The sequence below is a fragment of the Aptenodytes patagonicus genome, chromosome 3 (genome assembly GCF_965638725.1).
Source record: "Aptenodytes patagonicus chromosome 3, bAptPat1.pri.cur, whole genome shotgun sequence".
Taxonomy (NCBI): Eukaryota; Metazoa; Chordata; class Aves; order Sphenisciformes; family Spheniscidae; genus Aptenodytes; species Aptenodytes patagonicus.
The window spans coordinates 87,229,764-87,253,243 of NC_134951.1; the positions used below are offsets into that span (position 1 = coordinate 87,229,764).

The window sequence follows — 23,480 nt, forward strand, 5'->3', positions numbered from 1 at the left end:
CTCAACTATTCAAAACTTGCCTATTATAATTACAGGACATCCAAAGCTAATTGTCAAAGAGGCATAAATAATAGTAACTTCACTTGCCTGTTAAGTGTTTTAGGATAAAAATAAATAGAAGTATTTATAACGATATTATAATGACAACTCAAACATTACAAACTCAGAAATGCACATCTACATGTAATACATGCAAAAATCAAACAAACCACCACCATGCATCCACATGGAGGAATAGAAATGCAGTCAGGATGTTCAAAACAAGAATTCTGCCCTAGTGAAGCACTGTTCAAAAATACTGTTGCAGCTGTAGTTTTGGACCAACATTAAGCTAAACTGTTTTGTTCTCCCTCTTAATCTCTGTGCTTTTACTTTAACAGCCATACAGAATAAAGAGCTATTTTGAGAGAGGACAAATCTCTGAAGAAACATCAGCTATGGAAAAAGAAGTCTGTTTATCCTGAAACAGTTCTTTAAAGATGTGCAGTGAAGCACTTCAATGACAGTTTCAATTTCACATTGAATGAAGTGTTGGAATGTAAGTAGATGGGCAAAGAAAGGTGCAAATACATTTTGATTAAAAAAGGTTCTAGCTCATTGTTTTGACTGCTCTAGTACAAAGTTGCACCTGGTTTTAACCACATGGGGAGTCTAAAGGTACAAAACTACTCCAACTAAAATTACCTGCAACTGATTAAAAAAAAAAAAATCAGCACTCCTGGCTCTCTTTTTTTTTTTTTACTAGTCACTTTGAAGGTTAATTCTCAGACAATACACAGCGTGATCAATGAGCACAAGCAGAATTTTAAAAGCTATCTTCCATTTTTCACATAAATACTTTTGAATATAAAGTTCAACATTAACAGAAGACTCACAGTTAGCATTTGTGTAACAGAAGACAACTGATTTACAGTCTAAGGTGACATGTTTCATTTTCCCCACCCTAATTTTATGTCATCATTTGCAGTGCTGATAAAGCATTGGGTTGTTTTCCCCCAACATCCTTTTTTAAAGCAGTGACTTCTTTTAAAATACAGTATGAAAGTCTTTCAAGGCTGCTCTCTGGGATTTGAGAATCTCTTGTGGGAAGGGAAAGAAGTCAAGGACTAGAAAGAAAGCCAGGACTACTTTAGAGAGACTACAACCCAGCTCAGTTATACCCATATCTGTGCAAATTTGTCTTTTTACTCAGTTCTGTCAGTATTAACCGTAAGAGAAAGATAAGTGTTGTTTCTGCCATAATAATGTCCTGTACAGTTAGGGAAACAGAGAAGTCAACAACCCAGTCACAGACACCAAGGATGCTGCAATCACATTCTCTGTGGTATATGCCAGCTTTTTCCATCTTTTTCCTTCAATACATCATAAATTAGTAAATCAATAATTGAGTAAATTTATAGTACCTCTACATATGCAGGGCAATATTTATTTCAAGCTATCAGAAAGACAGAGCATGAAAGGGTAATCCAAGCATGAAAACTCCCTTCCCACCCCAGCCACTACCACCTCAAAACTTTTTAAACAAAAACCAAAAAACAAACAAAAAACCCACCAAAAACCCCCCACCCACAAACAACAAAGAAAAACAGTCAGTGGAGTATTTAACTCTGTTTTTTCAAGATCACAACTACCAAGAATTTTGGCACCTAGGAAATCAAGTCACTACTCTTGAACTTTATTTTTCTGTCAATAAGCTTTGCTGCAAACCATAATACTGTTCACCTATTTCCAAAAGCCCTTCAGAGACCTTGTAATGAGAAACCAAAGGTCTACATGTGGAATCTAATACCTTCTACAAAGACTTCGTATCAGCTGGAAAAAGACTGCATTGTAATGGTTTTAGTTTGAGTCCAACACATTTATAATACTAATATTCTACTACAGAGAGGCTTCTGAATATAGCTTAACAGCACATTTCCACTTGGTATGCCACTTTCTTTTTTTACTTAAATAACAAAACCAAGAAAAAACTTTTTGCCTATACCCGGTACTATTTTAAGCACTGATTACATGAAGACTTGTTGTAATTCTTGCATGCAACAATAAACTGACTTTCAGTCTGAGTGCTAAACAACACTTTTCATATAGCTTCCTGCTTTTTGAGTAAGAGAAGCCTGAACATACAACTAATAAAACTCCACACACACTGAAAGCTTCAGAATTGAATACAGAGCACAGATAAAGATGTTAAACTTACATATGATTGGATCTCCTTCCTCTGTTTGTTTTCTTTCCTATAACAGGAGTCCCAAAGTGTTCAGGATTTGTGAGTGGAAGCTGATCTAATGTCTGTTGAAATGAAAAAATATATATACATACACACATAAAAAAGCCTGGCATAAAAGTTATTCTCCAAACTTTGTATAATCTGGTTAAAGTAATTTTTGTCAATAGAGAGACTTTCTCATTACAAAAGAAATACAGAAGTACAGTAGAGATGTCACTGCTTTAATTTTAAGAAGTAATGTGTTTTGGTTTGGGTTTTTTTCCAACACCTTCTCCCTACCTCCAAACAATTAACTTTCGTCCAACGCACATAGACAATTCTTCCCAAAAGTCCTGCCTTTGGACCATTCAAACACAGAGAACTAAGTATCAGGTATTCTGCTGACCTGGGATAGTCCATCTCTACAGGATGAATTTTTTGCCTGTCCTATCATCAGACTAAACACCCAATCACCTACTTATCAATAAACAAAGGTCCTCTATGAAATGAAACTGCAAGATAACTCAGTAGCAGCAAACATGACAAGTTAATTGTATTTTTGTTAGTAATTCATAATTTGGTATGGGAGAGAAAGATTCTAAAACAATTTTAAAGAGGTTGCTATATTGATAATTGAGAGGGTGCTAATTGATGCTCTATTAGCATCAAAACAAAAAGAGAGGGAGAGAAAGAACGAACTTTCTCTGCTCAGGGAGAATGCTAAAGCATCAACAGAAGGACTTCATGGACATGCAGTATCTTCTTTTCCTAAGACCGCTGTCATCTGTTTAAATGATAACCATTCCAGATTCGAAGGCTCCTGGTACACAGAGTTTTTTTGTATAGGCACTTATTCTTGTTCTTTGAAAGAAGGCATAAAGCCTTCCAAAGTAAACATGGTCCTCTGAATTACACTCCTGAATCGTGTATGATTTTTTTAAACATGAAACACCAACAAGAATCTCAAAAGTATTCTGTGTCAGACAGAACTGGACATACAGACAATAAAACTGGCTTTTTAAATCTTAAAGTAAATGCATGATCACTTCTGAGTGTGGTGGACATCCTAAAAGATCCCACACACTTGTGAAGTCAGAGATGAAGCTAAAGCAACATCAGAACAAGACAATCATGTGGCACTGGTTTAATTACAAAAGAAACTGGAGATGCAATTTTCCCTGCTAAGTAGCTATGCAATCATGAGGTAATTATTAGAAATGCACAACACACGTTTCATTGAGGGCTGCTGACAATGAATTGCATATCAGTGACTTCTGGCAAGACATCAAAAGCTATGACAATAAGAATGATGATAAAATAAAAATAGGAGTCACTTGAACGTAAAGTTTCTTTGAATCTGACAAAGTCATCTGAAATTACTCTCATTCAGCCAAACTGGTCGCAAACCAATATATATAGACTAAAATTTTCAACCTGCTTACTATAAAGTAATACTACTGAAACCGCATTAAAATAGTATTTATGGAACAAAAGCAACCTAATTTTCAGGAGTGCTGATCATTAATAAGAAAGAGCTCATTGAATGAACAACACAATCTTTAAATTTACGGCATTAGTATCTGAATCCAGATTTAGGTATCTAATTAGGCCCTCTTCTTTACATGCATTTAATCCTGACCTAGGATGCTAGAAGGTATCTGAACCTTCACAAGAATGCAGTAAGCAGGCAACAAGCTCAGCTGACTACAATAATAAAGCATGTTTATGTAGAGCAAAAAACCCCGCATCTTCAGTAGCTTTCCAATAAGCTAACATGTTTACATAAATCTGCCCATCAGTCCAGATTGTCTTACATAATAAGAAGAAATAATCCTCATTCTGAAATTTCAACTATTTGAAATTTGCTACAAATAATCTGGATACTTTAATATGCAAATCACCTTTAAGACATGAACCAGCTTCAAAATACTGATAACTGTCCTCCAATTAACAGGTAACAGCAACTTGTAATTTGCCTTTTAAAAGAAAAGTACTGATCTTCCAAGTTTATCAGCTATTACAAGTTAGACTTCATCATCTACCTAAAAACCAACAGAACTTAATTATGTCCAAAGATGTACATTAATGTGTTCATGTACCATATTTTGATTTTTTCCAATGAATACTTACAGATAATGTTTTTTATGTAAAGCAAAGTAGTTGTGTGATCACTGGTTTTGTGTGATCTACAATCTATGAACCATTAATAATATAAAAATGAAAAATATGAAATGCTGATTTTGTTTCTTAACTTACACAATTTGGTGAAATTTAATCGTATTTCTTGATTTAAAAAAATAAGCCAGACCCTGTAGACTGTATTTTATATAATCCCCATTTTTAGTAGCATGGATGTACATAACATACTGAAGACTGAGGTACTAAAAATATCACTTTGAAATTTTTCTAAATAAAAAGTCGTCGTATAAAAATTCTTCCATTACCTCGCTTTCAGCAAAATGTCTTTCTCCTTTTAAACACAGGGAAGAGCGTCTAAGAGTCTTCTCATCACCATCATCAAATACTGTCACCAGGTAAGAAGTTAGGCAAGAAAAAAAAATTATTATTTTTTGTTAAATCAGGATATCAGTGAGTGATTGATTTAAGCATCAGAAAGAATGAGATATATATTCCTGTAGCCAGTCCTTAAAACAAAGCTGTACTGGGATACTGCTGCATATCCAGTAAAGCATCTGCACAGATTGACCAACATAAGCTGCTGTCTCACCATAGCTACTCCATGCTTGCGTATGTTAAATGGAATCTTAAGTAACCAGTAGTTGAGCAGACAATTTATGGATCAGGATAAATGGATCAGGACCCATTTATGGATCAGGACCCAAAATTAAAAATCAATGCAAGCTAGAATTGAAAAACTATTCTTCAAGCATTTTCAATTTTTACAGAACTTTATTACATAACCGGAACCCCTACAATGTTCAAATGGAAGCTATGCTTACTATGGAGAAACATAAATAGATATTTTGAGAAAAAAAGTTACAGTTTAACATTATATGAAAGTTCAACATCTTTCTCCTCTGACATCATTCAACTACACTATAAAACAACAGTGATACCAGCCTAAGGAAGATGACAATCAAAGTGCAGACAATCATCAAAACCAGCTGTAGTGAGAGAACTGTGGAGCTCCTGCTTTCTAGACTTTCTTACCACCTCTGCTATCACTAGGTCAACTGGAAACAAGTTCATAATACAGTTGGCTTCAGCTACATACTTCATCCTTTTGAATCCTGCAATGCACTGCACACATTCAAGGTGGGATCTTTAGAAGCTGATGAACTGGTCATATAGTAAGTAAGCTTTTGTCAAGTCTTCTACAGATACTTAACGGATGAAAGCTTGGCGACAAGTTTTAACTCTCAGGCTATGCTTGCACTGTTCAGTGAGACAAGAATTGACCTCCTCTCCCCTCCCTAACAGTGATAACAATTATATTCTTGTCCCCACACTGCAGTGACCTTGAAGACTTTTGGGGGCATGGAAACAACTCCAATATTAGATTAAAATATTATACTAAAAGTCAAAAAGTTTCAGCAATTTCTTAACATCTCTTTCGCCTTCATTCAAATCTTCTCTTCTGTCCATCAACAGTACTGCTGAGCCTGATTCTGTCAGTCTCATTAGAATTCAATCATATGGTAGAAAGCTAAAAATATGTAAACACTTTCACAAACAGGAGTCAAAATAACAGCGTTAGGAGAATGGCTGTCAACTGGCAAAAGACGCCTAGCAAGATTAGAGAGATTAATTTTCAGCCACGGCTGGCTTTCAAATAGTGGGTGCTATACTTTATTTTTATTAGTACATGTTGAAAATAAAAATATACAAAAAGCAACAAGGCACATCAAAATTCTTGACTAGTATTTATTTGATATGAAAGTAACTTTTACCTAGCTCTGAGAATTTTTCATCCCTATGTAAAATTCAGTACTGTTGATGAACAAACTTCCCCTTGTGACTACCATGCCCCAGTCTCTGTTTTATACTACAGTAATTGTCAAGTACTGTTTAGTGATAAAATATCAGTTATAGGTGCACATCCATCACTTCAAAATTTGTTGAAAAGTATCAAGGGCAAGAACTGCACAAGAAAATACATAGATTTGGAGCTGCATCTCAACTGGTCAACACATAATTAAGCCCCCCTTGGTTAAGTGAAGTAAAAGGCAGCAGGTTCCTAATTCAGTTTGTGTTAATTAACATAACAGTCTCCTTACATAATAAGACATTAAAAAACCAAATTTATCCACTTCAAGGGATAAGCTGACTACAACAGAGGTAAACCTATTCAGAGCTAGGTAGGTAGCCACGTTATGTATCCTATGTGGTAATCTGCTTGTGGCCTCTTCCCTGCCAGAGGGATTCTTAATCTTGTTCTATAACATGAATGCATTAAAGGAAAAGCTTCACCTCCCTGAAAGACTTGTGTGGCCAGCACAGCACATATGGCTGTAATCTAATGGAGTATCCTCAAAGCAATCTACTGAGCAGACATACAGGAGTGTAATGCATTTAAAACACCTATTCTGAAACTGCAAGGAAAAGAAAAAAGAGGCAACTTAAAGGCAACTTAATGCAAATAAAATCACTTTGAATTCTGAGAAAAAGTAACATAATGACAAAAAAACGTGCAGAAGGGAATAAGACTACTTTTGAAGCTGCACAATTCTGCATTTTTAGTAAAGCAAACATCCTATGATTTCCCCCCCCCCTCACAGTAAACAGTTAAATGTTAATATCACTTAAACTTTCTAAAGACACATTATATGAATGATGAAACAGGATCTAGTTACGAGGATTGGAATACCTTGAGCTTTTTGAGGAATTTTTATGGGACAGGCAAATAAACTAAGAACACTTCATGTACTTATATAACTGTGCTATACTAATTTTAAAAGGCTATACCGGTTGGGGTTTTTTAAATTTAATTTAGTTCCTATCTTCCTTTGGTAGGGAAGTAGTAGCACCAAAAAAGACATATAAACAAACTGATGTACAATTTCCATTCAGACAACATCTTATGAATATAAGACAGACAGGGATGCTCTGAAAGCAACCTTGCCCATACTTTAGTGTTAAAAAAGTCCTCAAGCAGCCCCAAAATGGTTATTCCTCTAAATTCTAAATGCTACTACTGCAGTGGCATAAATGGTCCTAAGTAACAACTTCTGGAAAGGTACTACTTCAGATCTATCTGTCCCTTCAAAAAGTTTTTGACCAAATCATAGTGATCTTATTCATAAAATCATTAACAATGCAAGTAATTAGATACTTTTCAACAAGTGCTAGGATATCATTAGATAACTCTGCTGGTTAAGATGTGTGCTAATTCTGAAATCTGCTAAATGGCAACTATCCCTTGAAGTAGGACTTTCACTCAGATCTGCAAAGTCATCACTGTCTGTAAACGTAATTTCAGTCTCATTCCACTCATCCTCCTGACAAAGATTATTCTAATCATCCACTGCTAGAGTCACTTCTCTCTCAAAGTACATTACACAGCCAGCAGCTGTGCTACTTTTACTGATTCTGCAAGGTCAACATACTTTTGTCTACTTTTACCTACAAAATACGGTTTTCAGTCTCAACTCTTACATCTCCTCTTCTCATTTCTCAAGTTCAGGATTTTTGACAGACATCTATTCTGATTTACAGACTGCAGCTCCATGACACCTACCTTCAAAATTTAATCTGCATGAACTCCTATCTTGTTGTTCTTGCCGAACTGCTAACCTTCACGCTTTCTCAGAAGCATAAACATATACATACAACATAGTTCTAACACCAGCTATACCATTTTGTTCTTAAAAGCTCTCATATCTCATCCACTTCTATATTAATTACCAAAACACTATCTATAATGTTAATTCTTGTCTTTATACCTCATGTTTCGCCCCATCCTAACCTGGTCTCTCCTTTACTCATACATTCTACTTCTCCAACAAGAAAACAGATATATTTTCTGCAACACTTATCTGGAAGGTCTTATCTAGACTTACAGCTCTATTCCTTTCTAAAAGCACTATGACTAGGGAAAGTTAGTCTTTCCCTAGTTGTTCAACATCACTTCATCAGTAACAACCCATAATATCTCAAAACAACTAAGTCTGGCTAAGGTTCTTTCAAAACCTGGTCTTCACCTTCCCATGTCCCAGTTATCTGCCAAGGAGAGGGATATGTAGTTTCTCAAGAATCAGTACATTTCCTGTAGTACCTTTAAGACTACCAGTACACAGATGGAATACGTTATCATTCCACAGGTGACCAGTTTTCCCCAAGGCAGATTGATCTACTGGTACATAGCATCAAAGAGTAAAACCATGTATATAAAGCCTTTAAAAAAATATTTAAAGGGGAAAAAAAAAAAAAAGCTATATTTGCTTGTGGGCCTGTGGATACATCATCTAAAGTCTGAAATGTCACATTAGAAAATAGGGAAAACGAACAAGGAAAAGACTTTTTTAAAAAACAAGCTATGTCTTTTTATAGCAGCTGTTATCAGGGCTAAGTCTGAGAGTAGGGAAAAGTAAGTATTGCAACTTGTGTTTTAAAAGCACTTCTTTTCCTTTTTTAAGGAAGTATTTGCTTCAGAATATTTAACAAAAGTATCTAAGAAGCAGTTACCAATTACAGAGCAATTCACTAAGTCTTTATTTGGGGTCCCAATTTCACATTGTGATGGATACAGTTTCTTATAAAAATCCAAAATAAGAAGTTTAGGTTTTTTGGGTTTTGTTTTTTTAATACAAATTTTGAATACCTAAGTATCTCAAAAAAAAACCCCCAGAATCTCTTTCTCACCATGCTTAAGACATGTCCAGGTCACAGGCTTATTTTTAAGTCATGAGTTTTATTCAAATACATATCTATTTCTCTTACCTACAGTGTACCAACTTGCATCTGTTAATTTGTTGATAACTGCTTCCTGGTATGTTCCATCCGGATTCTTCACTTCCACGACAGTTCCTACCTAAAATACAAAAGCCACTTAGCACTGGAGAGTTTCTAAAACAGGCAATGAAGTTAACACTTCTGTATTTAGCAGAGAGAGTTAATTTCTATCCTATTTCTATGTTAAATATACCATACTTTTCCAGTTTCATTTGAATGTATTTGTATCCCTCAAAACTTCTTTCTTTCATTCCTCTAAAATAAGCCAACTAACTGAGCTGATTATTTCCTGCCAGCAGGTGGGGAACAAGAACCAATTTGAGTGATGTCATTCTCTTGTATAAGAGCTTGCCCATCAAATCCTCCAGCTGAGTTTTCCAAAGCAACAGTGACTAAAAATCAGAGCCAGCCAAACTTCCTAGCTTTAAGGCCAAAAAGAACAAAGAGGCTTGCATCAGCCTGTATGCTGCATCCCCTTTAACTACAAAGGAAAAACGTAACATGAAGAGTATACTAACTCTAGCTTTACGGCATTACCTTTTACTCTTCGTGATCCTATCTAGCCTGTGTAATAAATTGAACGTTCCATTTTTACCCCATACTGCATATACACATTTATGTCAAATACGGGAAAAGAATGCTTTTCAAAGTGTTAGCAAAATATAAGACAAATTTATTACCTTTAAGGGACCCTTTATGTGGTCATCCTGCACTTCCACTGTTGAAGAATCATGTCTAAAAGTTACCTAAAAAAAAATATAATTCAACTGACAATCACTTGATACAACTGAGCAGCATAAGCACATGCAGATGTCAATAGCCCTTCTCTTACTCTCATCTTACAGTTAGTCACCATAATCATTCCACTTGCTGAAAACTGTGTTTCATTCATATATTTTAGAAATATGAGGAGACAATTTCTTAGTCATCAAAACTTCTAAAATATTTTTTATCTTTCAGACTAGAACCATTACCTCTAACAGAAGTGACAAACAACAGTTTACCAACAATGTTTAATAGCTCAAAACGATCTCTGCAGTTCTCTTGATTTCAATTGTACTGCTCTAGTACCACACCAAGAAAGGAGAAAATTTCAAGCGTTCTGAGCATAAATAATTTTTAAGAAACATTTATATGTCAATGCTCTGAAATCAAACAGTTTTAGCACCTATATCTAACCCCATATCATGGGTTTTTTTGCTTTTGCTGATTAAAGTGCATTTCCCTCACTCACGGTTGAAAGACTCACACAAAAAAGTACAGGACACTGCTGTCAACTAAACAAAATTAACAACTCAAATAGCCTTCCAGTTAATGTCAGCCTAGCCTACACGCTGCTAGTTAACTAGAAGTAAATGTACAGGCAGCTAACTTTTCAGTCTTTCAAAACTGAAGTAAATCCTGTACATATTTCCAAGGTATTTTCCCATGTCATTGGTTGTGTCTTTAATCCTACACATGCTGTCCTCAGAAAAAAAAAACAATCTGGAAATTCAAACTTATGATTAAGTTAACTGTATCAGATGCTACAGATATTCACATTTATTTCACTCAAAATTAACTTGGTCACACTGAAAGTCCTAGGGTCCTCCTACCAATTACACCTGAAGTTTTAAGTCCACTCTGGTTTTAAAATTCAGGGAAACTGAAAAAATTCTGGCATTACATTTTGTGTACATATGTACATTTTATTAACACACACACAAATGATCTTCTAATGTTCAGCAGAACACACTCGCTTGGTGTAAGTATATGATGTTTTATTTAGTATTCACAATAAGTAAGAATGTAACATGAGATTCAGCTGTGTAATAGTAACTCTTAACTACAGCAATCCTACCTTAAATCTGAGGACTTGGTTCACGAGTGTACCCAAGGTTGTTCTCACTATTGTTGAGAGTTTCTCCGTAGCACACAGAAATAGCAAAATTTCCTTCAGAACTACAGCATTCTCTAAGACCAATTCTCCTACCTAGTCTCCTCAGGAGTAGAGTTTAAGGAGTTTTGTAAACCTTCAAAGGAGCAAACAGCTGAGAACAACACCTACAATCAAGACTAAGGAGAGCCTACCTTGACTGGCTGATTAGAAAACAAATGCACTAAAATGCTTTACTGCTTTCCAGGTGCTACTTCATGAAATAGTCATCTTGTCCATCTTCTGTTAGAACCACAGCAATACATATTGCTGTGAAAGTATGTTCTTTTTAGAGCTGCGTCATCCCACCTACTGATGGCAAATACTTTCTGTCCACCAGACAGACAAAATCATACTTTGTGATCTGAAAGCCAGACAAAGGATTCAGGCTAGGAATTAGTTGAGCAAAGACTACCTTTCTGAACTTCAGCCTGACAGATACAGGTATTTATTTCTCTCTTGTGGGGGATTTATCTAGAAATCAAAAGTTCAGTTCAGATGCAAAGTAATCTGAAACCTGTGGTCACTATTGGCTCATATGAAATATCCAGTATATCAATTCCGATTTAGAGAAATCTGTTTTTATTTACTTTATGTAATTATCTTAAGTGTATTTTACAGCAAAAAGGAACTCTATCCAAAACCATGAGCCAGCCACAACATACTATGATGAAAGGTAAACAAAGCAAATTGCTATTGTGTATTCCAGAATAGTTTTTCTTTTTAAAGATGCCTTGGGGCTTTGACTCTTTTTGGGGAGAAGATTTTTGGTACCAACAGTTTTTGCTTCTCGAGACACTCATACATACTCAAAAAAATACTGGTTATTAACAGAAATATTCAAACTCCAAACTCATTGTGACACCACTGGCCTTTCTGGAAGCTGAGAAAAGTGATGTCACTATTTGTTAGTGTGGGTTTTAATTCCCATAGTATTTGTCAGTGTGGATCCTTTCTGTCTCAGGCAAAAGATTAAGACATTCAGCACATCATCAACCTGTTTAGATTCAGTTGGAATGTCCCTTTTCTTCACCATCCTGAAAAGACAGTCCTGGTAGGCTCTACACAGCAGATGCTTCACTAGTTTCTCTTTAATTGAGACCTACACAGAAAACAGTTTCTCCCGAAACCTCTGTGGAGGGTGCCCAAATAGAAGTGGGTGTGGATGATGGTGCTAATTGTTTTAGGAGACACCGTCAAAATAAATTGGCTTAAACAGCTCTCTAAGAAAAGCTGTAACAGATCCTATGAAGATGGAGTGGACTACCACTCTTCTAACACCAAAAGTCTTGCCCTTTAGTCAAAGTTGTACTGCCTTCAACACTTTTCACAAGTCCAGGCAAATCTGAAGTTCTACTGCTTTCCATGACAAAGTGTGTAATGCAGTTACACTGTTAATGTAAAATTCTGTACCATGTACAGAACCTGCCAAAGACTGCTGAACTGTGAAATACAGCACTTATTGATACTGAAATGATAAATACATAGCACTTGCGTTAATTTGAATAAAGTTATTAAATTATACTGGCGATGGAAAAGTTATTATGAAGGTACCCCTCAAAATATTCTAGGAAGCAGAATTTGACAGAAGAAGAAAGCAGATAAAAGGAGATGCAATTAAATGTATTTTACTTGCCTGAAGATGACATACTCCATATTGAAAAAATTTTGTTGCCATTCTCCTTTCTCAACAGAGCATCTAGTTATAAAACTTAACTTCATAACATCAATTTTAGTTTGAAGCTTTCATTTAACTGACTTTCCTTTTCCCTTAGTAGTTCTAGGAGACTAAGGCATAAAATATATTTGGGCCAGAAAAAACTGTTAAACAAGTGGAAAATAAATGCAGCAGAAAAACTACCAAAATTCCAGACAAAGTACACCTGATAATAAGAACCTTGGTTCGAGCTAATACTGGGGAAAGTCTGCATGTGCCAGAAACAGCTGAAAAGATTTTTAGAGAAAATCAAGGGGTCACTGTTAAGTTTAGGGAATATACATTCCTGGTGGAGGAAAGACAATGTAAACAGATACTGTTGCTGCACTCACACACAAGAAAACCCTCAACCACAAATCACATTACTCTACAAAGCAGTAACAGTACTGGGGCTTAACTGCCCTAAGCTATACAGTAACAGCGAAGACACACACACACACAAACTTCAATCCACAGGGCTTTAGGCGCAGCCTCCACAAACAACTTACAGTAAAAATTCTATTCCATTTCATTTCAAGATCTTTCTGCAAAACATTGCAGTGACCAAACTGCAAGTAATAAACCCAGAAGAAAATATTTATCAATGAAAAACAACCTTAAGTGCAAGTGGCCATCTAACAAGGTGGGCTGAAAGCCCACTAAAGAGCTAAAAGGAGTTAAGATTTCACTGATCTACGCACAACACAATTCCTGTACTTAAATACTGATACTTAACAGCTTAAATACTAATACTTAGTCACTTAAACTCAATGGTGCTGTAAAGCACAGACCAGCTGATGCTGTTAAGAGTTATGACTAATGAAATGAAAAAAAAAGACCAGTAATTTGCTCTAAAGGCTTTTTACAGATGTCAGATTTAAGACTAGCATCTTCTCATTATAGTTAACATTATTATCAAATAAGTGACAATAGTCTGTCCCACCAGGGCTTTTGGAGATGGCCTGCTCTTTCCCTCATACATACTATAGGCAAAAATGGGCCATACCACGAGGGCAGATTCAAGCAATGCATGACAGTTTATAATGGAGGCTCTTCTCTAACAGGTTATCACCACTCACAATTCACACATTTTCACTTATATTTACAGTAGATACAAGAAAAATATTCTGCCACTATAACTGTGTTGCAGAGCAACAATCTAATCTATTTTTCGTTAAGTGCTTTTGATCCTTGCTCTGTTATATTTCTGTATGAGGTTAAAAGGCAGAGCAGAAAAATAGTACCTGCTCCCAGATTAGAAGCTTTCAGGGCAACACTATCCAAACAGAATTATAAGGCCATTTTGCAGTGTAGCCTTACTATATAATAAAAACAAGTCCAAACACTGTTCTCTTTATTTCTAGAAATGATACATTTTAACATCCCTTGGAAATTTAAAGTATCTCCTGTATTCCCTCTCCACAATTTTCATTTGTACTGCATGTGGCTCATATTGATTCATTCAGTCATTAGCTAGTCATCATAAAGATTAGGTGAGATCCCCTGCTTGCTATTCTGTAGGACTCAATACGCCAAGTCTTTGTTGGAAGACAGCAGGGTTTCATCTTATTCCTGAAGCATTATCTAGTTGCCACTGCTAAATGGCAGTGACCTGTGCTCCTGAAGTAAAAGAAACCATATTAAACCTACTTTGAGGAGTTTTAGCTGTTTTCTGGTAACATTCTCCCATACATAAGCCTACATTTGTCATATTTTGATCGATTACTTTAAGGTCAGCCTATGGCACTGAAGGCCACAAATACTGGATGCAAGCAGGTGACAAAGCACTGAAAGAAACAACGTATTTAATTGCGTGGGGGTGGGGGGAACCCTTCCCAACAAAAATAAGCTTACTGTTATTTCAAAGACTGCACTGCCAGCCTCCAAGGAAAGGACAGCCTCTTAGCTGTCTTGAGACTACAAAGAAGTTTCATATTGTGCTATTTTGAACATTGATGACTCCCCCCCCCCCCCCCCCCAAAAAAAAAAAGTGTTTGCAGGAAAACCACATACCTTGACTTTGACAAGTCTTTTTGCTGTCTTGATCTTGGCTTCACAGAAGGCTCCTCTATACTTTGCACTCACATCAGTGCCCACTGTGAGATAGGGAGGCTCATCAATGGCCTGGAACAGAAAGGCAAACAACTGTTTTTTAATTACTGGCCACTGGCAATATAGCTGTCATGGTCTCGCTAGCTTCTGTGGACAGAGCATTACAAAACAGACCAATAAAACTTAACTTGACAGCATATGTATATCACAGCAGTACAAACACAGAACACAACACTAAGCTCATACAATGACTACCATAAATATAATAAACTGATACCGCAGTTGTCTGCAACAAGCACCACATAAGCCTCCAACCTCTGCACCATCTGAAGACACAGCAGATGGCCAGTTCTGCTGCAATGGTGAAGGCCAACCAAGTGTTCTACCTTCTCCTTTAATTGCCTCAAGATCTGATGAGTCTCATGAAGACACTGGTGTTTATTTCCCTCAAATAATTAAGGTTCATTTTTCATTAGTAAGTAAACAATTCTGAAGAGACTTTGCTTTTTAACTTTTGAATAAAGTGAATTCTATAGGTGGGCGCTCACCAGGAGAGCAGCCTGACGGGCAGAGCACAGTACGAGAATAACGGCAGGATAAATACACAACAAAGGTGAAGGGCCCAGACAAAAGACAAGGTTCTGTAACAAGTAACAGAGGAACAAGTGACACACAAACAGGGAAACAAGAAATAGAAAAGGAGGGAAATAAGTGTTTTTGGGGGTAGGAGGCAAACGTGGGTCCAATTAGTATGCAGAGTGAGCTCATGAAGGCTCTGTTCCTTCAAAGGAGGTCCATCTTCTCTCACACAACCTCTCCTAGTGTAATCTGAGGGAGGAGATTCTAGGTAACTGAACCACCTCACCATCACTTCATAGAATGTGGGTCAGAAGAGAGAAGGCAGAGGGTGACAAGCAACAGGAGTGAGGTATGTTTCCAAGAGCTGCAAGCTTCCATGCAGCCCAAAAAAAGAGCTGGGAAGAGAGATCTAAGCCCACATCATGTTTCTGCACCCCTATGGATTCAAACACAGCTTACAAGAGGCAACTCTGGCACATCCAGGCTCTCTGTGGGAAGAATATAGAGATAATCTCCTTCACAGGTCTCAGAGCTACTATTTGATACTGAGGTGCTTGCACTCAGCATCAGGTAATTCCCACTGGCTGTTTCCAGCTCCAATACATCAGAAGTAAAGGCATGCAAATACATACCTGAACACTTCAATGCATGATTTTTCAGAAATTTAAGTTTTGCAAAACTTGAAATTGAGAGACATGAGATGCAACAGTATTAACTCCATATTAATGATGTTTTTACCTTGACTTTGTTCAAGCCTACCTCTCATTTTCAGGTAACAGAATCTATTTCAGAGTACTAGAAAACTCTTAACAAACTGCATTTGTTAAGATCACCAGAAACATGAATGCTCTAATGAATCCCTCCCTCTCTTTCTCTCTCTGCATGCATGGTGCGTGACTGCATGCAGAGTACTACTCTGGTAGTAGTATATCCACGAACACATATCCATTCCTATTCCAGACTTAATAACAACAAAATTCAACTGAGATTAACAAGGTATCTGTTAAGAGTGTTGGGATTCTGAAATTCATTCCCTCCTTGCTTGTCTAACAGTGTAAATGTACTTGCCTTCAAGGCAGGCTGCAATGCTTCTCTCTTACTCTACTCGGAAGGATGTTGAAACAGGGACTCAGATGGCGATAAACTTGGTTTTGCTTAGTATTCTCAGTAGAGTGTACTAAGTAGTGGCTGCTTCACATAATATAAATCTGAACAGGGGAAAGCAGCAATGTATTCTCTTGCAAAGTCAGTAAAGCTCTAAGAAGGGAACATCCCTCCTGCTCTCCCCCACTCCTCAGTGAAGAAACTCTTCAGCCCTACAATGTTGATAGTCTTTCATGCCAGTTGATCTTCCAAACTTAAAAGAAAGCATGGAGCATTGAGATTACTTTAACAAGACAGACAGATCCCAGATGGATCCACATAGATGCCTGTAGCTAGAATTCTCCTATAAACACTTCAAGAACTGGTTGTATCAGTATCAGTCTATACCTACCTATACAGCCAAACAAATTATCTCAAAGACCAACTCATAATGTTAAGTTTAACTCACAGAAAATAATGAACGCTTTTTCTTCACTACTATTGAATGTTAACTGGAAGAAAGAAAAAAAAAAAAAAAAAAAAAGGTCTGCAATACTGGGAACCAAGACAATCTGAAGCTCTGGTCTTCGACTGTTTGGAAGTTTATGGCAGAGGAACAGGCAAGTCAACAATCAACCTTTAACACAGAATTTTAAATTCTTATTAAGAGTATAATCACCAATATTACTGATTACTTTATCACTACTCTGGCTTATTTTTAAAAGCTTCTTCCAAAAAGACTATTAATTTGAAGAATGAACATCTGTAAGAATTGATTTCTGTTACTACCACACAAGTTAATTTCAATCCCTAGCCTAAATCTCCTGAAGTTACTTTTACAATAGCTAACTCCTTTCACTGGAATTAGTAAATATTTACCATTGTAAACAGAGTCACTTCAAAGAATAGCAAACATATGGACCATTTGCTTGCATGTGTAGGTATGTTTACTAAAAAATACAGTACTGGAGTGGCTTTTGAGAGGAAAATTTATACTCATGAAATGCATTTCTTTTATTACCACTATGAATCATTATACATTTTAAAATAACCATGTGAAATCTTCAGTGGATACATATAAGAAATTTTTCTGCAATTTTATTATTCCATTGAAACACAGATTATGCGTGCTTTTTTTTCCCAAATCACTTAACTGAAATTTTCAAAATACTTCCCTCATTCTGACTGACAGTATCAGCTGAAAGTGATAAGTTAAAACAACTAGCAAGATGTGATGCATCACAGAGAATGCAAACTAGAAAAGTAATGATCAAAGTCTGGCATTAATTTCAGATAATCCCTACCACGACTTTGTCATTTTTCACCAACTCTAAATGAGTCACCTGTTCTCAAGCAGGTTTTATTTAATTCCACCAAAATTAGATACAGATTAAAAATAAGTACACAGCTATTTTTACCTTTCTGTTATCCCTTCTCTGCTTTGTGCTTATGTCATTTAATAGACATCCTTACACTCAGAGTGAATGTATCTTTGCCTATTTAATTTTGACATGCTTTGGCAGGATTTGTTTTTATTTTTTCTTTGCTTTTCAGTGCAGGTTACCAGAAAAGAATAGTATGTTAAAATGCAGCTAAAATCTGAGATCATGATTCAGTTATCTTGGAAAAGGTATTACAAGCATATTGGAATTATCTTAACAAGAAGCACTGCAACAGTCTTTAAGGGGACGGGGGAGACACAGCACTGGACTACCCTACAATAAAAAGTCCGGAGCTACTTAAAATTATTCAAGACTTCATTTTGACACAACGCTACTAGTCTCATATGCAGCCCAGAGATTTGGAGACAGCGACAGTCTCAGCCCTCATTTTATTTTAAAACACAAGGTAATCTGAATTTGCATTTACATTTCATATCTGAACATAATCTCTTGCACTTTATAATTTGTAGATAAGAATCATCTTTTCAGTAGCATATCATAAAACCATCACTAAACTTTTGCTCAACAGGAAAACTGAAAAGTATGCCCAGCACACGCCATCATTCATTTATGATGAGATCGTGAACTTTTGTCATTCAGAGCAACTTCAATCTACACCCCAGATTTCCTCTCTCTCAACCTTTCTATGTCTCTGTACTCCCTCAAAACACCTTTCTGTTCACACAGGAAGAAGAAAGGGAAAAGTGAAGCTGATGGTAATCTCTTAGGTTTGTTTGTTTTGTTTGTTTTTTTGTGGTTTTTTTTTAAACTATTGGCAGAAGACTGGTATTTAAGATCCTCATCAAAACCACCCACCAACCAGGTGCTTACATGAGGGATCACTATTTTGTTTGCATGAATGACTGAGGCCAGGCTACCAGAGGGTGAGCAGGCTCTGCTGGGTCACAACGGGAGACAGACATCCTTCTCCAAATGGAAATTGGTGGAGGGCTGCATCCGAGGCCTCGCTCCCCCAGGAGTGCGGGGCCGCAGCCAGACTGGGGGCACAGAAGAGCTGTTTTGGAAAGAGACTGGGGCGAGACCTTCCTCAGCATTCGCTGAATTAGGATGCAGACTACTGAAAACTGAATGTTACCAGGGGTTTGAGCAGCTCCCCAACGAACTGCAGACAGTCCGTTCGATGATCCAGCTTCAATAAGGCTGCCAGAGGAAAGCAGAGCCCGGGTGACTTTGTTTAGCTCACTAGGAACAGCAGAAGAGCAGACGGGCACCAGCGTTTCTCTGGGAAGCTGCCTCCGAGCCGCAGGGCACAGGTGCAGGGCCAGCCCGGCCAGCCCCGCGGCGGGCCCTGCCGCTTTAAGAGGAGGGGCCCGAGCCGAGAAGCTGCCAGAAGTTTCTGGCTGCCCGAGCCAGAGCCGAGCGCTACCGCCCGGGCTCCCCGAAGGCGCCCGGGGCTCCGGCAGATTAAGCGCGGATTGCCGTTAAACTAAATTTGTCCCCTTAAGGCGATTGCAGGGTAAAGCTGCGCGCAGGGCTTCCCGGGAGCCGGCCGCTGCTGGAGCCGTGCCCCGCCGCCACCGGGCGCCGACTCCCGCGGTCCGCCTGGCACCGCTTCCTACCCCGCGCCTCGGCCCGCCTCGCCCGGGGAAACCTGAGCGGCGCCGGGCGGGCCCTGCCACGGGCGGTAACGGCAAGCCGCTGCAGGCGCCTTCGACGCGGTAAATCCCGGCCGCGCCGCTCCGCCAGCTCTAGTGACTGCCGGAGTTGCCGCTGGGACCTTAGGTCCTGCGTGCTGTCGCCGTGGACGCAGCTCCTCCGGAACAGTACTGAAATGCGTGTTATGTTGTATATCCTAAACCAACGGTCAGAAACAACTTCAGTAATTTCTGGCATTCTCTTGGGTGAGCAAGAAGGGTTAAAAAGAAAGGGACTTCCTGCAGTTTTGCACTTTCCCTTAGGAAATCCAAACTAATGGGCAACTGCCGTACTACTACTACTTAATTTTGTTTTATTAATGGAAATAGGATGAATAGTTTTCTTTGCAATCTCAATTCACAACTGCTGCGTACGGACAGGATTTTCTATACGCAGCACAGGCTGCTACAGCTGAAAAGCTGGTTTACCACTTAAATAAGGAGCAGTCTCTAGGTGACCAGTCAGCAATTTCCACCAATTCAGTGGCTGAATTTTCTTTGGCAGGCAAAGCGGGCTGCTGGAAGGGTTCCGCTCCAGCCTTCGAGCTGATTATACTTGGAAGGACTGATAAATGGCTAGATGCCCACATCATAAAACAACCTGCACATCTTCTGAATTTGGACATTTACATGGGTATGAATAGTTCTGGTCTTCCAAGTGTGGGGGAAGAAACACACAGACCCCCCCAGAGCACTTTGGAATAAACATTTTAACATTGCAAGCGAAAATGGTAGCATGCTTTTACATACCTTTTAAGGCTGTTAAAGAGGTCAGCTTTCCAGTTTTTCTAGACATTTAGATATTTTCCATCTACGTGGGATGAAATCATCCTCACACCTCCTCTTTCAACTGTGCTGCATTACTATATTCAAATTCCTTTGTAAAGTCTGTCATGCCATACAGCAGCTGATAAAATTGCTTTACATTGTCCTTTGCCGATAAGCACGTCTAATACAGTGTGCGAGAATATATTATTTCTGTGTCCTAATCTGTATTCCTCTGCACCACACACAGGATGTTCCAAGTAAACCACATGAAAACAAGATTAAGTATTCAGTCTAGAAACATAGCAGACATGCTTAGTAGGAAAGCCTGCAGGACTGCTTTCAGATTAATATGCAAAGAGAAAACTGGGTCTGTACCTTCCCTTTGTCTTTCAAATATACAAAGCCAGGATTTCAGCTTGTATTAAACATTCAAAATTCAGCGTTTATCTACTCTACAAGACTCTTGAGTCAAGAAACTAGTGAAACATTTTCAAGAAGCCAAAAAACCCGAACAATCCCACAACTACTGAAAAGAAAGGACTAGTTTTAGTTTTTAAACGGAAATTTAACATGTTTATTTTCAATAACCAAGGTTCAGAAAAAGCTTGTTAAAGATTCAAGACCCTCTCCCCCCTCCCAGGCACTCAAATTAATTTTTGAGTTTAAAAAAGAAACATTGTAAGGCTCAACATCTAATCTTTTTCTCATCCATATTAAGCAAGAGGAACAGTGGCAAAACTTTTTTCTACCGTATTCTATGGTATTTTGAAGTTATCTTTCCAAAGGAAGTGTTTTCTCATGGTTTGCACATCTTCCATGATTTAAGATGGAAGCACCCAGTTTGCAAGCAGAACCATCACATACATACTTGACTATTCCAATTAGTGTCATCCCACAAATTAGTGGGAAAAACCACCAATAATACCCCACTACTTCAACCCAAAATCCAGCCAGATCCTTAACTCTTCTAATGAAGGGCAAAAGTTTCACATAACCAGTAACTTAAACTCCCATTTCATTCTGCTGAATTAGCAGCCACCCCAAAGTCATTCAACAGGGCTTCAGAAACTTTTGGGGCGATGAAGGCTTGAAAAGACTCAATTTTCAAAAATAGCATCATTTTTTGGAAAACAAGAGTAAATCCAACATCTCCTAGACAAGTTCTGAAGAACTGTTTTCATGAAAACAGGTGAAAAACACACAAAGAAGCCATTAAAAAACTTTCTCCGCAATTACTAAGATATTTAACTTAAATAAAGATTATTACCTTAAATATTTTCAAACTGCAGTAAGTTCCACCCAATAGCAGAGATCTGCCCACACACTGCAGAATCAATCTCTTAATAAACAAAATTACTGAGTGTAATTAAGAGTGCAAGATTTTGCTTACAGCTCAACCTGCTGTGGTTAGGAGGACATTCAACTTTACAGTAATAGCAAACACCTTCAGGAAAAAACTATTACTATAGCACATTTAATATACCCAATTTGGCAGATAATACATTTATAGTTGATTTCAAATACATTCCTCATGTATTTTCAGAAGTTTCATCTTTGTCGCTCTGAAACCTTTCTACAAACCCTATGTTACTGAGGCACATAACTCCTCGAGACAAATGCAGTATCTGAAAGAAAGATTGAAGCCCAGAAGGTAACTCCTTTAAAAAAGTAAATCCACTGGCCCATCTTCCACCTCCCAGAAACAAGAACATCGCAACAAGAAACAGGAGGAATTTTTCTGGAAACTTGCAAACTACAACATGAGTGAAGGGCAGTGATGTTTTTCATATGAAAAGGCTATTACATGAAAGCCCAAGAGTAAGACTGCACTTTGGGCAAATTTTCTTCTGGCTGAAAAAATCAGATTTTGGCTTGGTTTTTTGGTTTTGTTACTGTTGCACATTTCAGAGAAAGACAATACTAATAATTTTGAAGTTTCTGAAGGAAAATGGTTCAATGTTATCAACATTTTGCCCACAAATCAAAATTATGGTAGGAACACCATGATCAAACTGAAGATTTCTAAATTGAAAAGGGGTGGGGGGGGCTTCTTGTAATGAAACCTATTTCAAGTTTCAATTGAAAATCTACAGGAAGTTTCAAGTAACACCTCACCAGTCTTGTAAGCAAACATTATACAGCATGTAATTGTGGCAAAAAGCTTTTTTTCCCTTTTTTCTCTCTCCCCTCCCCCCGCAAAGTTGGAAGTTACCACAACCTCGTAGACAGATGTCTGGAAGTACTAAACCAACTTCTGACAGCTTTAGCATTCTCTACAGGTGCAAAGGGGCTATTTTCTTTATTTCCAATTATTCAGCTAGAACAGTTCAATGCCTAGCCTATTTAAAGCTCTTAAAGACTTGAAAAGGTGCAAAAGCTGATTTTCCTCTCTGAATAAAAATGAGCTATGTGGAAAAGATTTACAGGTTCTAAGATCATGAAGGACCAAGTGACCCAAAACAAAAGGTTCAATTCAGTAACCACAGGTAATACTTCCTTTATTTAATGTATCTGTTTTAAATGCAAAATGGATTTTCATTATTTTTTACTTACCTGTGTAAAGCTGAATTTGCATGGAACTAGTAATCCCATTACTTTTTTTAATTTTTGTTTTTTGAACTATGCTAAGTTGATGGATACAGAATTATAAAAATATTTTAACTCTACTTTACTCAGAAAATGAGAAATATTTCAAAGAAAAAGATTTAAAAGTCAGCCTATCCTAATCATTGTCAACAAGCAACTTGATTCTCCATCCAGAAATTTACCGAGTAGTGTAATTTCCAAACAGTCAAACTGTAATTACCTCATTTCCTATTCAAAACAGCAAATCCAGAAAGGTGACTATGCTTAAAAAAAAAATACAGTATTTAGACTTCCCCCACCACCACCACCACCACACTGAATAAAACCCACTGAATTCTGATTATGTTCCTAATTTGGTCACAGACTTCCTGCACAATGATGCAGCCCAGCAGGCATGTACCAACTTTCAAGTCTGCAGAATGGGGCTAATGCATATCTTACTCAAAGGCGAGTAGGCATTTGATGTTTCTCTAGTACTTTGAGACCTAAGAATGGAAATCTGTATTCTTCCTATCAGTATAGCATATCACTCTATAAAATGTTTTGTTTAATCAAACACCCCAGAACTGCTGATCAGTCTCTCTAA

At 37.6% G+C, this 23,480-nt stretch overlaps 1 protein-coding gene across 2 annotated transcripts in view; it reads right to left on the reverse strand.

Annotated features, from left to right (window-relative positions):
- The window catches only part of ARID4B (AT-rich interaction domain 4B), a 93,908-nt gene that overhangs the window by 47,945 nt on the left and 22,483 nt on the right, over positions 1 to 23,480 (reverse strand). For both annotated transcript variants that reach the window (XM_076334141.1, XM_076334140.1), the window contains exons 3-7: positions 14,743 to 14,853; positions 9,799 to 9,864; positions 9,107 to 9,197; positions 4,651 to 4,730; positions 2,198 to 2,289 (exon numbers count right to left, since the gene is read on the reverse strand). In XM_076334141.1, the coding sequence (XP_076190256.1) occupies positions 2,198 to 2,289; positions 4,651 to 4,730; positions 9,107 to 9,197; positions 9,799 to 9,864; positions 14,743 to 14,853 (440 nt within the window). The remainder of the gene's footprint in view (positions 1 to 2,197; positions 2,290 to 4,650; positions 4,731 to 9,106; positions 9,198 to 9,798; positions 9,865 to 14,742; positions 14,854 to 23,480) is intronic.